Below are 15,774 nucleotides of genomic sequence, written 5' to 3' on the forward strand. Positions count from 1 at the left end.
TATTAATCTCCTTTTCATATTACCCACTTTTATGTTATGCCAGGATTAGGAGTCCATATCCTATAAGGAATAGGAATTGGAAGGCCGAGAGTTCTCATATATATATATATATATATATATATATATATATATATATATATATATATATATATATATATATATATATATATATATATACACACTCTGACCTATGGTAATAATATTTAAAGTCAAGCAACACAAACTCAAGCAAATCCCCCCTTCTCAATTCGCCTTATTGATCTTCTCGATCTTGTTCTTCGATTTCTTAATTTCTCTAAGAATGCCAAGGCATACACATTGGTCCATAGAAAAGAAATACTTGCGCGAGGAACGACCACTACCTTGTGATGATCTGGTTCCGATTCGAATCGAGCTACATGTCAGCCATAATATACTAGACGAGCTCAGCTTCCCAACAACAACAACAACAATTAATCACTCCGTACTACTATCCGAATACAAGGCAGATGCCGCAAAAGCAAAACTCTCGCCCATACTTTCTAGCATCGGAATCCCGACAAACTTTCATGCTCCTCTCATCGACGACATTGTTGGGGTGCTTAGTTAGATTTTGAAGTAGTTTGGACAAGACAGTGAAATTTTGTAAAGAAAGGATGGGTGAGAGATATTACAAGGACAAGTTGTGAAAGGCTTGGATTTTTCATTATACAAAATGAGTACAAGAAAGCTCTATTTATAGAGGACATCCATTTCTCTAGAATTTTCTAGCTAAAGATAAGCACATGTGCATTACAAAGATCTCCTAACTTCTAGATTTTTTTAGTTTTAACCCATGTGCTTAATTACAAACATCTTTCAAGCTTCTTCTAGAACTATCTAGTCCTACCCATACAAATATCTTCTAATAATTATTACTTCTACACACTTTTAATAATTTTAAACTTAGATATTTAAATACTCATTCTACGTTATTCTAGAAGATTACAGATTACTTATTCTAACAGACATATCCTCCTGTTCCTGGAATTTGAGCTCCAATGAAAGATGCCCTACACATCGCCTTCCATTAGTGCCCGCCATTGTTGTGCAGATTCCGGTCGATGAACTCGAGGCCAACGGGGGCCTGATGAGATTGGGGGTGAGCTGATATTGGTTGACGCGTTCGTGACGGTGCCCACGACCGTGTCCTCCATCGAGCCACTTCTGCCCGTTGTGCCGCTATAAGATGCCAACAATATTTGATGGCCTTATATAAATTCTCCAGTTGTTTAGTAATTAAGTTTAATTTAGTATCCCGGCCAGTATGTGTTTTTAATTTTGATGACTAGTTGGGTGTTTTTAATTTTGATGACTAGTTGTTACACATGATTCATGGGTGTGTTTTTATCTTTGTGGGTTGGATTTCTGAAACGGTAAAAATTTTGCCCACTGTGTGCTTCAATTATTTCTTTTTTCCTCGGTTATTAGATCGGAATTTGGTTATGGACCTTATGGTATGCCTTTAACATAGAAAAATATATTCATGTTTCATGATCAATTTCAACAAATTATGTTCTTGACCAGCAGGGACATATTTAAACCAATTGACGCACTTGAGACTCGTTTAACCTTGCATTGAACTGACTAGGACTGGGGTGTTTGGTAACCTTTTTGTTTTCACTTTTTGATTTTTGTTTTTACTTTTTTGAAAACTAATGAAGAAAAGTACTTTTTTGTTTTTCATAAACTTTTTTTAGAGTTTTTATATACTATGGAAACTACAAAAAGATGTTTTTTCTAGTTTTTTTTTTTTTTTTTTGGAGAGAAACACAAATATTACCAAACATGTTTCTTGTTTTTAATTTTATGAAAACAAAAACCTGTTTCTACTTTTAGTTTCTTAAAAAAAAAAAACAAAAAACTGAAAAAAGTTACCAAACACACCTTTTATTTTTTATATTTTGAAAATAATTGATTTGTTAGGAATCATGCAATTTTAGAAACAGGGTATATAGCTAGTCTAGACTCTAGAGTATTTTTCTAAGTACAAATGATTTGATTTTTATTTTTCATACTTACATGGTCAACAAGAATTAATAGCTTCTAGAATTTTCTAGAATAAAAAACTCAGAAAACTAACAACCGGGTTCTTCTGGATTGTCCAAACTCCTCTCCCAAGACCTGCAAAACTCTCCCCCATCCTCTCTCCCACTGGAATCCCGACTTAACGAAATGTCCTCTCATTCCTTGAGCTTGAGCGTCTGTACAACTTGTCGTACATGTTGTTTCATGGTGCCCACAAATGTTTCGCGGATTCGGGTCGATGAGGTTGATGAGATCGAGGACGTCATGTTGACTGTGGAGCAACTAATGGCAGTTGATGGGTTCATGCCGGTGCCCGCGACCGAGTCTTAAATCCATTATATTGCGGCGTTTGAGAAAGTGGCTCTTGTTTAAATGTTCCAAGTTGTTTACGAATAGATAGAAGAAAATTTTGCAATGCTGGCACCTCCCATGCCATTGAATAATCAGAGAAATTTGGGTGGAAAAAAAAAAGATTGGAGAAAACAGAGAAATTTGAGTTAAAATGCTCTGACATTATTGTCTTTCCTTTTTCTTTTTCTTTTTTTCAGTTTTTTGGTTGGTTAATTGGGTGAAACAAATTAAGGAAGAATTTGATAGTAATTTTAATGTCTCCCGATTCGACGAATAAATTATACGGCTTTATTCCATGGAATGGTTTATGGATATATTCCTCCATGTTAAACAGGATCTTCAACAGGCTAGGCAAATGAATATTAGCTATTTAATAACTAGCAGAAATACAATTTGCTTTTCAAACTGGTTAGCTGTGCAAAGGTTTTTCTTTTATTTATTTTCTTAGGAGGTTGTTAAGGAAGTGTCATAAAAAGGTGGCCTGAGGGGCTTGCAGTGATTGGGCCAAAAACAAACAAAAAAAACAAACCAAACCAAAGAGCTCGTTTTATTCGGCTCGTGTAGCTCACCGTTGATGCAAATAATCACGTCAATCGAAGTGATATGATTGAGACATGTTTATCTTCAAATTCTTCTGAAATCCATCCTAGCTACTAAACTTTTTGAAGACAAATATATTTCGTTTATCTTGCTCCCGATGTCTGGTTACTGTGGCAAATATTAATGAGTCGCACAAATGAATGGATCAGGTCACTTTTTTAGACCCGAGATGGGCCAATATTGGGTCACAAGCATATGTGGTCTACTGTGCTTGGGCTAGAGCATGGCCCGGGTCCCAATGTGTTGCTTAGTAATAGAGGGATAAATAAGTCAAACGAGCCAAGCTAGTAGTTGATCAACCTTGGTTTGAAAATTTAACGTGCTTCCAAAAATATGTTTGAGCATAGCTTGTTTATTAGATAAGTCAATATCAAACGAATTTTAATCAAGCCGATCTCAACTAGCTTGAAATTTTTTTATACTCTTATATAATAAGCCGAATAGGTCGAGCAGTAGCTTGTTCAACCTTGGTTTGAAATCTTAAAGAGCTACAAAAAAATGTTCAAGCTTGGTTTGTTTATGTAACAAACCAATCTTAAACAAGCGTTTAGAGAACGAACACGATCTCAGACTAGAGTAGCATGGTTCATTTAGCAGTCCTATTTAGTATTGGAAATCTGCTTCAATTAGTTTTGAATTTGAACAAACCTGCTACAATTAGAATTCCTCAATAAGGGCAATGGAATTAAATGAAATTGGCATATCACTTTGGATAGAAAAATAATTAATTGTGAACTGATTTCAAATACCTTGACCTTTTAGATCACTGTCTATAAGGGTTGACAGCACAGGGCCGCTGTTCAATACCTTGACCTAGGTTTATAGATCACCGTCTACACGTATAAGGGTTCATAAGCCATTAAGAAACAAAATCCCAAATTAATAAGAGAAACTTATTCAAGGAGGGGCCGTAAATAAATTCTTTACGGCTCTGCACAATCTCATCCGTCTATTTCAACAATCATGGTTGGGATTGTTTTTCAATTTTGACAGGTAAAAATTATTTCATACTAGTCAAAATTGATTTTCAATCTGGACCATCCAAAAACACTTTAGACGCGTGCGAATGGGCTCAGTAAAGACTTCTTCACAGAAAGCTCCGCAAGTAAGATTTTCTCCCAAAATAATATCCTTTTTGTTGTCTTCCTTCCTTCTCAAGAAACAAAATATTTCAAGGGAATTGACCATTAAATGATCCCAAATAATTTCCTTTTGTGACGTTCTGCAATTACTTTCCTTCCTTAATCCTCAAGTCACTTAACTAATTGTCTCTATCAGTCTTTCCTAAACTAATTCATATCAGAACCACTTTAGGATTCCATGTTATAGTAGAACTGTATATCTATTCGTATATATAGAAGACATAATTATACAGTCAAATTAATATCACCATAGAGAAGCGCTGCAATTTTGAAGGCTATAATCAGTTCACTGTCGGGATGTTTGAGCAGTATTACTACTTCCAGGCATGGCAGGATGATGAATCTATCATACCCACCAAGCCTTTCGACGACGATGATCATCTCTCCTACTTCTACATCAAGATTTCGGCCGAACTGGATGCCGAGCACGTTACTGGATTCTGGGTCCCGTTCGACCAATTGGTAGACGACGATTCTCGTACATCGAGGCCCATCGTATCTGCTATTCTCTCCGAGGTTTGTGTCCCCGTGGACGCTCATCCGGACATAGTGGATCACATCGTCAGCTGCGCTCGCTCGATGGCTCGTGAAAGTCGCAACGTGGGATCCGTGGTTTTGCCTATGTTTGTCCACATCGTCTCCGAGGACTACATTCTGGATGATGATGTGCGTGATGATGTGGATGATAACTTTGCTGTTCTGGAGTCATCCAACGGTGGGGCCGGAGGAAGTACCGGCTAGTAAGGAGTCGGTGGAGGCGCTAGAGATGGTGAAACTTGAAGCTGGTCAGGTTGATGGAGCAATGTGCGATATGTCACGGGGAAAATATGATTGGTTTCGAGGCAAAGTGCATGCGTTGTGATCATGTTTTTCACAGACATCGCATTGTCTGGCTTGGGGGCCGAGTCATTTGTGTCCACTATGTCGCTTTGGGCTTCTTTAGAGACCTTTATTATTTTTTGTTTTAGATTTCCAGATCAAGTTTTGTAGTTTTTGGATTAGGGTTTGTGTACTTGCCCAATGCCCAACATTTGATTGGTAAGTGAACGATAGAGCCATGTTTTGTTGAGAATAAAACTACAAATCTGAGATGTTTGATATGGGTTAATGTGTTCTTTTTAGATTTGTTCTAGGGTTTGAAACTCACAACACGACGAGGTGGTTTAAAACTGTTCATCTTGATTTTGATTTTCCCAGCGCATTGCAACATTGAATGAATCAAGATATAAGTAAACCAGATACATTTCAAGAATGTGCAGACACATAGGACATACCAGGCATATTGATAACTTTGAAGACGACTAAATTTCTCAGTGTAAGCTGCCAAATTGACAAATTCAGTGAACTCATGATCGAGAAGCTTAGTAATAAAGAGGGCTTTGGCTGGTGTAACCAACAACTACGGTATTATACAGCACAATCCTATACACTCAATCTTTAAATGGGACTCCAGTTTATAGACCACAGCCTCGTATATTCTCAATCCCACAACTCACGAAAAAACATTTTTCCTTTGTGATTACAAGACCCCAGTGAAAACTGGGGCAGTCGCATCCTTGACGCAGTAAAACAAGTGAGCCCATAAACAGGATACCATGTCAAAACTTACTAATTTTACCACTTGTTGATTACAACGCCGCTGCAACATTAATAGACAATCACCAACGGATGTTCTTCTCCGACTGTCAAAGAATCATATCAACACCAACCACTCATACAGTAAATTAAACTGCAAGTTTACCACAGCGCTCACGCGTGTGACATACTGTCTTGAACCTTCACTCAGAAGCTCCTCATTTAAAATCTTGGAATTGCTTTCTGGCACACCACAATCCTATAGCTACAGATCCGTATAATTGCTTCTCATAATCAGGCAAACCACGAATGGACTTTAACCTCAATATGGCAACCTTTCGACCGTGTTTATTCCCAAAATCATCTTCGCCATTCTGCTTGCACTACCTTCACTGCAAACACAGAATAACCACATTTGCTGTTTAAAATGCCAAAAGTAAAAGCAGATAATGTTCAAGGATAAAAAATAGAAGAAACTTTCAGTTGGTATATTGTGACAAATAGTTCCAAGAATAAGTTATACCACCTTCCTCATACATTGTGTTTAATAGATCGAATTGGAGTGTTTAAGTGGCCAAAATAGACTACTTCCTCAACGTATGGACCCCCCAAGAGATGTATCTTACCAGAAATCAAACAGACAATTAAACTGTTCAAGCTAGGTGATATAACTCCATCTGGATTCACAGTAGAGATTCCCCAATTTAGTTTGGAACAACAAGGTCGTAACCTTTTTTCCCAGCCACAACCATGGGGACTGAAGCCCAGGACATGATTGGAACCTTAAAGCTCAACAAGTCTAAGCAGTCTAATGTAAAAGTTTGTCCGTGTGGGCACACGAAAATGCGTGTGGGACAAGGTGGGGGTGCTGGGTATGCCATTTTTAATGTGAACTAATCAGATATGCTTCCATAAATCCTTCAAAATTACAATAAGAATACAAACAAATCCTTGTCAATGGGAAGATTAGAATATAAGTTTCGAAGGAGATTTGCCATTCTTACCATGTCCATCTCTAGATGACAAAAGAGATCTTTCACTTCTGTTTCCACCTTTGCCACTCACTTGTGCTGGTCTCTGTATGCCCTTGGCGATGCGGAACCAACTTTGCTGTTGGTAGAAGCTGGCAAAGAATGACGCCTAGGGAGACTATGCTTCTCAACAACATCTTGGCCAAGCCTCGGGGAGCCTTGTGCTCTCAGTTTGCTTTTGCAGATTCAGTTGCCGCCATATAACTTGGTAACGTAGGTCTGTTTTGTATGCCATTCTCTGAGTGTTCCTGCTTTGCCAAGGGAGCAGCCTTCTGTGCCGATTCCTTAATCTCATCCACAGTCAGATCTTCCCTAGAGCTCAACTCTCCATTACTCACAGCCATACTCTCATCTTTTCCACTACTGTCCAAAGGCTGGGTTTCTACTGCAGTCTCATCATCACATAACAATTCAGTTTCCTCGTTCACTACCATTGGTTCTAGAGTTGTTTCTATATCAGGCAGTTCGGAAACAGTGGTGATTCCTCTGTTCTTTATTTTCTCACTAGAGTCAGTTACACGCTCCTCGCCCTCGGTTTGTTTCTGCCTTGAAGAGCTCAAAACTTTAGCCGGACCATACTATGGCTTCTCACTGCCAGCCTCAGACTGAAGTGGGCCCTCCATATTGGGATTATGAACCTTTCTCAAATTGCGTTTGACTTTCTCAAGCTCATTTAGTGGATTTTCCTGAATTGAATCAGCTGGATAGCTTGGAACTTTGCGGCCGTTACGTTTCGGTTTTCCAAATTCAGAGACGGGTTATGTTGAAGTATTTTCAAAGTTTGAAGGAGGGTTTCTGCATATGCTCTGCTTTACCCTGCCTGATTCAGTGTCAATAGTTTGTGGGTTAATCTGCTTTGTTTGCAATTTTGAGGCTAGAACCTTCTTTGTTTGGCAAATGGGTTCCCACAAGAGAGATGCTGACCAGCGCTCTAGCCAGTTTGGGACATGAATTTGGTTATGTTAGACAAATCATACTGGAGGTGCGGAGGCAATGCATCGGATGATGAAGCAAAAGGCTACAAAGACAACAAAAAAGGAACAGTACGTAGTCAAAAAATAATCATAAAAGAAAGAGCATAGTTCAAGTAGCCAATAAAGATCAAACCGGGCAAATACAGCAAATTAGGTATTGCGTTTTCCAGACTAAAACTTCCCTCACCCTCACCTACAAGGGTGTGCAACAAATTCAGATGTTACGAGCCTCTGTAGGTTTTTAGTTATATGTGGTGACAATGACAATTCTGCTAGGCAGGGAAATATAACTGTGCCGCAGGTTCATTTATACCATGACATGTGTGGCAAAATGTGTTTAACTTCCAAACATCTGTGAAGAGCAAATTCTTAGAATCATGTCCAATGCTTAAAATTCCACATGAACAATTCATTGTGGTTAAATTTTAGCCCATAAAATTAACCTTCAACTCTGAAAGACTCTAGGTATAAAGATACTTACAACAGAACAAAAGAATTCCAGATATAAAGAAGGCATCACCGGAGAACATATTGAAAATACAGTTTGGTGAGCCAAAAATGTCATGAGATGTAGAACTTTTAGCTATAGTGACAGACACAAATGCAGATACAGCAGAACACAGACACAGATACAGCAGGGAACACGGAATTTCTTTTTAAAATAACTTTTTAGTTACACAAGCCTACACTTTAAGCAATAAATATTTGGGTTAGAACTACTATTAAATAAATATTTAGGTTAGAACTACTATTAAATACATTATCAACCAATAGTGTACGACTATATAGTTTACACATGCACACTTGTTTTATATTACACTTTCCCAATACTTTTGAAGTTATAAATCTTACACGAAAAACTTTCAAAATATACAAAAATACCCTGCCATGTTCCCACGAGAGTCCCCCCGCGTGGCACGCAAAGTGGCATCCAAATGTGTCCCCGCGTGCCCCAGCATATAGCATGTCCCCGGAGTGTCCGACACAGATTCAGCAGTCCCTAGGGCTAGGAGTATTGGGCTTCGTAGATGCTAGGTACTGAGTGGGATATCGATATATAACAATCTCAGGTCTTGACATGAATGGTCCACTCAGCTACTTTTAAGTTCAACTTATCAGTGGCCACTGGCCAGCCCGGAAAAAGAAACTTCCACAACCATATCCCTACTCATGATACGTTGTGAAGCTTACCTTATGAACAAAATAATTTGCTGACAGCTTTAATTCTTGAAAGATGTGTTGACTTCACTGGGATCCACAAGTTTTCACTCCTGGGTACAAGAAGTATATAAGCATATATATTAGAATTGAGGTGTGCAATACTACTAATGATGTCCTTGAAGAGGTTACCGTTGGCTTTACAAGGACACTCTTCTTTTGCGCTTGGAGGCCAGCATCAGAGCACCTGACGTATCTTCCACGTGCAAGGGCTTGTAACTTGACAATTCCCACCGTACAGTGAAGAGTAGAAACAGCTTGCCTCCTTACAAAGTGCCCTCGAACAAGTGCCTGCAACCTTATTATTCCTTTGAGGGACCGAAATGCCCTGCGAGCCTTCAAAAATAAAGCTCAGATCAGCAGACAGCAGTGGTACTTTTCAAACGTTTAATGTACCAAACGTACATAAGTGAGAGCATACATAAGAAATCAGATCTGCACACAATATATCCACTGTCAAAACATTTGGAACTTGGAAGAAACAACTAAACAAGAGCTTTTCACGCAAAATTATAAAAAATTATTTTACAATGCGATCATCCCACACATAGGGAAACCACTAGGCCATCACCAGAGAAGCCAACTTCATCACAGGAATAGTATGAGTTTTCAAGTGAGAAAGTTTACCAAATGACCCTTGAAAGCTGCCTAAGCCTTAGTAGCAGCTTGATCTTGTCTGGTTCTTTCAGGATTTTTCAGTGCATCAAGTTTTGAAATTTCTTGTTTATTTGCATCTTTGTCCCCAGGTTGTAATATACTATATCCCTCTTTCAAGTCGTAAACTTGAAGACTCACTACTTTCTTCCAACTTCCTTTCATTCGTAGGCCGTAGCAATGGTATTTAGGACAAAATCTGAAGCAAGGGGAGGATCCAATACAAAAGCAGCTTCAGGTGCCTTGGCGGCAACCCAAACCTCTTTCTCATTTCCTAATTTCTGCAGGAGAACCAATGCATGTCTTAGGAAACACCTTTCATGTTGGTCATAAGGAGCAATGGCAAATGTTAGTAAACTTCATGATTTGTAAAGCATCAACGTGTAGAGAGGGTCATGAGATAATAGATATAGTCATATAGAAGCAACCATCAAAGAATTTAGCTAGCCAATTAGCTATTAACCAATACAAAATTATATGAAGACACAACAGATAACAGGCATGAATATAATCCTTCGGCTTTCAAATTCCCAAAATTACCACGTTTGTTTTGGTTGTAGTTTCCACCAGCACAAGGCGATATGAAACTTAGAGAAGCTAGACCTTCTACTATGGACTGTTTATTAATTCTTTAGGTATCCAAAGGACTATCAGCACAAAATACAACCTCACATTCCAAGTAGGTAAGAAATCTGTAAATAGACAATGAATTGGAAACACTCAAATGCAAATTGTACCCCTTCACAGTATGGAAATGGTCTGTTGCTGAAGCTATGATATAGAATGAAATGTGCAGTAGTCAGTTTCCCAGTACCACTCTTCCTTTTGGGACATTAGATTTGGACGATTTCTTCCCAAAAAGCACAGTTCTGATCCATTTTCCTGGTGATTTACCCATTGCAGAATCGTAACCCAAAACAACCTGAAATCAACTCTGTGTTAATTCACCTGATTACAGCTCAAACATGTGAAATGCAAACTGAAAATGATACAAACCCAACTGGATACCACGGAACCTAAAATAGAAAGATAAAGAACAAACTGAAGTAAATCTACACCCACATTGCCCTGGCTAATAGGCCTTATTCTTGTAAGTATTATTTATGGTTTCAGCAAAGTTTATTTATTAAGTTCCTATGGCATTATGCGTTATATGGAAATCCGGTAAGACTGATCCGGTAAGACTGCCAGGGCTTTTCCGTTTTTGCATGGTTAATACTGCAGACTGCATACACACGTGAACGCTTCTTCTGGTAATTGCATCTTTTTCCACAGAAAAGTTAAACCTGTACCTATACATAACCCCTAGCAGATATGACTGAGATATAAGATTTTGGCTCAACAAATAAAAGGGAAGTAGGAAACGTATCACTCACAATTGGGTAGTCACATTTTCAAGCGCCAAAACATCACCTTTATCAAAATGTATTGGTTTAGAAAGGGCGATTGTTCGGTCACTTGTGTGCTGCCTCCAAACTTCGTGTAGTTTTGAATGCTTTAAATTTCAACAATTCATTGCCATTACCCGACAAATTGAACTTTCGGAACAATTGATGATCTACTATAGTATCAGAGCTCTTGTTCCCCATAATTCAGGTCTTGTAGCCTGTGTTCCTTCTTATATATGTCGGTGCACATTGTTTAGTTCAATGTCTTTGTTTCTCCAAGCGCGAGATGGGATCGCACAAGAGGAGAGTGTTCAACCACATGACTACAATTTGCCCACGGGTACTAATAACTTAAGCTTTTGGGAGTTTTCAACACTTGTTCAATTTTGAAAAACAGTAATACCAGAAGTTTCCCGCACCATATGTTCTAATTTCTATCATGACTAGAGTCCTAAAAGACTACTATTCCAGGAATCCTATCCTTCATTTGGGAAAAAAGTAACTTCATGCCGAGGGGATCTTTCTCATCTGCATATTTTGAACCCAAACCAAGCCTTGTGTTCCAATCAATTGGGGTTTAAATTATACAAATTTATCCATTCTAACAACAGGAAATCCAAAACAAAAGGAAAAGAATCTAAAAAGAACAGAACCACATTATCTTTGACAAGTTCTCTAAAGTTTCATTTGAACGGAAATTGCCCAAATGGAAATGGAATATATCAGCTTACAACATTTGCAGAGAGAATGTAAATCCTATCCTTTGCAACCACTCTACAAGTCAACTAATTGATTTGAAAATGTACAGACAAACAATCCAAGCAAATGCAGAAAGCAATAGAGCCCCCTACAAATGCACAAATACAAGAAAAGACCCCTCCAAGATCTATTACAAATGAGAGCTACAAATGGTTTTGAGGTATGAGGAAAATCAGAGGAAGTAACAGTAAAAAGCAACAAGAAATACATTATGTAAACAAAAGTTATCAGATCTGGGTACTACCGTAAGAGTGCAGCCCTTACAAACCCCAAATCTACATTTTCTGTTTATGAAAATCACAGCATTCTAGAATTTCATATTATAAACAAGTAATCATACAGACCACATTCCAACGGAGAAAGAAAAGATAATTAGAGAGAGAGAGAGAGAGAGCAAATGTACCGCGGGGGTAAGCGTCCAAATATGAAACGCGATTATGCTGACCATCATTATCATCTCTATCTCCCTCTGGAGTCTGGGCTCTGTTGAACATGAGCAAAAAATACCATGAAATTTGAAAAAACAAGAAAAATGATCCAAGGAAAAAAAAAGAAAAAGGAAAGGAAGAATTAGGTCCGTTCTAGAAAGTTGAATAAATACTTATTTTTTAAGAAGGTAATTTTAAATTCAAAAATAATGTGCTTATTAAAATTTTAAAAAATATGCAATATGAATCTTATTTAAGAGATCTCAATGAAATCTTTAATACGGTGCAAAAAAAATTGAAAATTTATTTTTTGTTTACATTATTTTTGAGTTTGAAAATATGAAATAAGTATTTATTTTTAAAGAAGGTGTTCTGTAACGAGCTCTGATTATTACTCCAAACACTCCCCACACACAATTTTTTAGTGGGACCCACACATTCTGGAGGTGTAATGTGTGTAGGCTCTAATGTGAATGTAAGTGGGCTTGTGTAAATATTTGTGTAAGTGTTTGTTATCGTAGAATATCCATCCTCCTAAATAATAAGGACCAGGTTGGGGGATGGCATTTTTTGTCCAATTTTTCCAATAATGTCCCCGGAGGTTCTAGGCTGGAGGGTTTTGGATGTCTAAAATTGTAATTTCGCGCGGGCCTGGGGGCGGTGGGTTGTCTGGCGTGATCTGGTGCTCCGCGGGATGCGTGCAGTATCTGGGCCGTTCGTTCTCCTGTCTTCCCTGTCTGCTCTCCCCATTCCTTCACGTTTCGGTTCTTTTCTTGGAGTAAGCTCCGTTGATTTCTGGTCTTCTCCTCTGCGTTTCTAGAGCTTTCGGCTGGGTGATTTTTCAGGTGACGGTTCTGCCTTGGTCTCTTTCTTCGTTTCTACGTCTCTGGTATGGTTTATGATGTTGTTGTCAATTTTGGGTTCTGGTTGCTGTCGTGGGGGGCTCGGTTTGGTCATGCCTTCGGGATTCGGTCTCTGTTTTGGGCTGCGGTGCGTTGTGAATGTAGTGGTGAGAGGATGAGATAATGTGTTTCCCTTTTACAGGTGCAGAGTGTTTGTGTGATTTTGTTGCGTTTTCCATGTGAAAGGTGTTTCCTGGAGTTATCTCCTCTACTAATTTCTCATTGCTGTTTGTGTTGTGTTGACTTCTCAGCTTTAGTTATTATAATATATATATGTGTGCTCGAAGTTGTTGTCTGCGTTCGTGTCCTCCGTGCGGTTGCCTCGGTTTGCAGTTTCGGGTTTATCTGCAGAGTTGTTTTTGTGTTATCTCGGCGTGGATAAATGCTGTTCGGTTTGACTGTGCTTTTCGTAGTTCGACGTGACTTTCTGCTTTCTGATTGTGTTTTTATTGCAGGATGGTGGTTAATGTTCCGTTTCTGCGTTGGGATAAGGTTCCCAGCCCTTCACCCTTATCTTCGACAGTGGCTTCGTATTATCTAGAAACTGCTGAAGGGCAGCAGGTGATTGTTGCTTTTGCGGTGCGTCGTGCTGATAATCGTATGGTTTACCGGCCATTTCATGAGTTTATTGAAAGCTACCACGGTGTTTTCAATTTGGGCAATGTTGGTGAGTGGGATTATGGCTTCCAGTTGAATGCGTGGTTGGATGATCTTGTGTACCATTCGTTTGTGAGGTACAGCGAGGAAGGTATATATTGATTGAGGCTATTTTTTTGCTTCGCGAATTTGGCAGTGTTTTCTATTCTGTCAATTTTCATCTTGCGTTTACAAAGCCTTTCATTTCTGCGTTTTTTCTGTGGTATATTTACTTTTCAAATTTTGCTGCGCAGTCATTGATCAATGCTGGTATCTGAAGAAACTTTGCATGCCTGATATCACTGAGGTTAAGTATAGCATTCTCTTACCCTTCCCCAATACTTCCCCCCCAGCCTGGGAGTTATCCCTTGGGGTGCTTATATACAGTATAATAGAGTTGTCCGGCTTTTTCGCAGCGGTTGCCCCGTGGTCTTTGTCAGTACTTCCCCGCTGATGGTTCAAGTACCTGGGTTCTCCTGCGCCATGGCAAAAAAGCTTGGTCGGTGGAAATTGTCGACCATGAGTTTCGCAAAAATTGGAATGAGTTCCGTTAGGCACATCAGTTGGAAGTTGACCATAGGATTGTTTTTTCGTGTGAGCGTAAGTGGATCTTCCATACGGCTATGTTTAATAAAGATGGCTATGAACTTCTGTTTGATTGGTCTAGCCCAGCTGGCCGTTGGCAGGATTTGACCCCGCCTTCAGGTTAGCAGTGCAATCTTTTTAGACAGATGATCTTTGTGCGTCATGTCCCATTGGTTTTGGCTAATATCTATGTAATTTGTCTTTTCTGTTTTAGGTGATCTGCGCACTGCTTGCTTGCCTTCAATCCTTGTCGGTTCTCATGCAGTGGTTAAGTTCATTTACTTCAATGTATATGGGCCTGACCTGCGCAGTGTATGTCCTGCCTTTCTTTTGTTTGTGTTCGCTGCCATTCATTGTATGCTACATTCAAAAGCTTATTCCTTTGTGTTGACCAGTATCTGTTCATTGTCTCCTCCCCAGGAGTTCAACTTTCGCCTTAGCCATGTTTTCAGGATGCTTGCGCTGGAGCAAATGGAGATCAAAATGGGTAGCCGAACTTGGATTGTCCCAATTCAAAATTTCCAGGTGAATGTTGAGGCATTCAATCGATTTGCTGCTGCGCTTTTTGTTCAGTGTCTCAATCATGTCATGGTTGTCATGCTGCCTACTGTCGAGTTCCGGGTAATTGTCTTCAATGGCCGCTATGACAGTGAAAGAGTTTATGGCTGGTTTTAGCTGGGCTGTTCTTTGCTTCATTTGCTGGCTTTTGCTTTCTCGGAGTTGCTGCATGTATGTTATGTATGGACTATTTTGCGCCTTTTTTGGGGTTTGGATCCTGTGTACAACTGGTTTCGGCTTGTTCTGGGCAGCTTCGGATGGGTTTGGTGTGAATTTGTGCTTCGTTCTAGCTTATGTATATATGTGTGCATGTACTGGTTGTTGTCATGCTTTGTGATGGGTGTACGCTTTGTATATTCAGCCTCTGTTTCAGTGTGCTCAGCCTAGGAGAAATGGTGCCACAATCTATTCCCATCTAATGATAAATCTATATATATATTACAAGAATGCAGGTATTTTGGGGTGATCGTGCATTAGTGCAATACTTTAGTTTACTGTCTTCTTTACGCGCTTTTCAGATTTTTGTTTTGCCATGCATGACTGTTTTTGTCACGTGCAACACTTAAATTGTTCATTGGTCAACGATTTCGCGAATTTAAGAGTGATTAGGTCCGCGTAGATTCTAAATTGACTATTTATGTGAATAGTTTAGATATTGGGTTTTTGGCAAGTAGTATGTATATTCGGAAAATCTGCATTGCCGATTACTAGGTCGGACAAAAAAATAAGGCAGTGCGAAAGCATCTCTTACACAACTTTCATAAAAAAAAAAAAGGGCTTCTCTTTCTTCCGGTCACAGTTTTGTGCAAGCAAGAAGTGAACCATATTCCAGTTTTTGTCGATCGCAAAACCAAAAAGGCCATTCTTGATAAACAAAAACGAAAAAGAATGCGCACCAAAAAAAAACAGATCTGAAGGGCCAAACTA

General features: G+C 39.0%; 1 protein-coding gene and 1 pseudogene across 2 annotated transcripts; one reads left to right on the forward strand and one right to left on the reverse strand.

Annotated features, from left to right (window-relative positions):
* Positions 1 to 6,680: 6,680 nt before the first annotated feature.
* On the reverse strand, positions 6,681 to 12,126 carry LOC131298707 (protein IQ-DOMAIN 31-like; annotated as a pseudogene).
* Positions 12,127 to 12,694: 568 nt separating this feature from the next.
* LOC131336491 (uncharacterized) lies at positions 12,695 to 15,214 on the forward strand. Of its 2 annotated transcripts, XM_058372359.1 has the most exons (6): positions 12,695 to 13,011; positions 13,524 to 13,816; positions 13,959 to 14,011; positions 14,121 to 14,409; positions 14,504 to 14,601; positions 14,710 to 15,214. In XM_058372359.1, exons 2-4 carry the CDS (start codon positions 13,525 to 13,527, stop codon positions 14,256 to 14,258), a joined length of 483 nt encoding a protein of 160 aa, XP_058228342.1. In that variant the 5' UTR covers positions 12,695 to 13,011; position 13,524; the 3' UTR covers positions 14,259 to 14,409; positions 14,504 to 14,601; positions 14,710 to 15,214. The 2 variants fall into 2 exon arrangements, with proteins under 2 accessions (XP_058228342.1, XP_058228343.1); XM_058372360.1 differs by lacking the exon at positions 12,695 to 13,011 and having other exon boundaries at positions 13,393 to 13,816; positions 14,121 to 14,304; positions 14,710 to 15,212.
* The last annotated feature ends 560 nt before the right edge of the window (positions 15,215 to 15,774 follow it).

This window comes from Rhododendron vialii, chromosome 8a (assembly GCF_030253575.1).
Source record: "Rhododendron vialii isolate Sample 1 chromosome 8a, ASM3025357v1".
Lineage (NCBI taxonomy): Eukaryota > Viridiplantae > Streptophyta > Magnoliopsida > Ericales > Ericaceae > Rhododendron > Rhododendron vialii.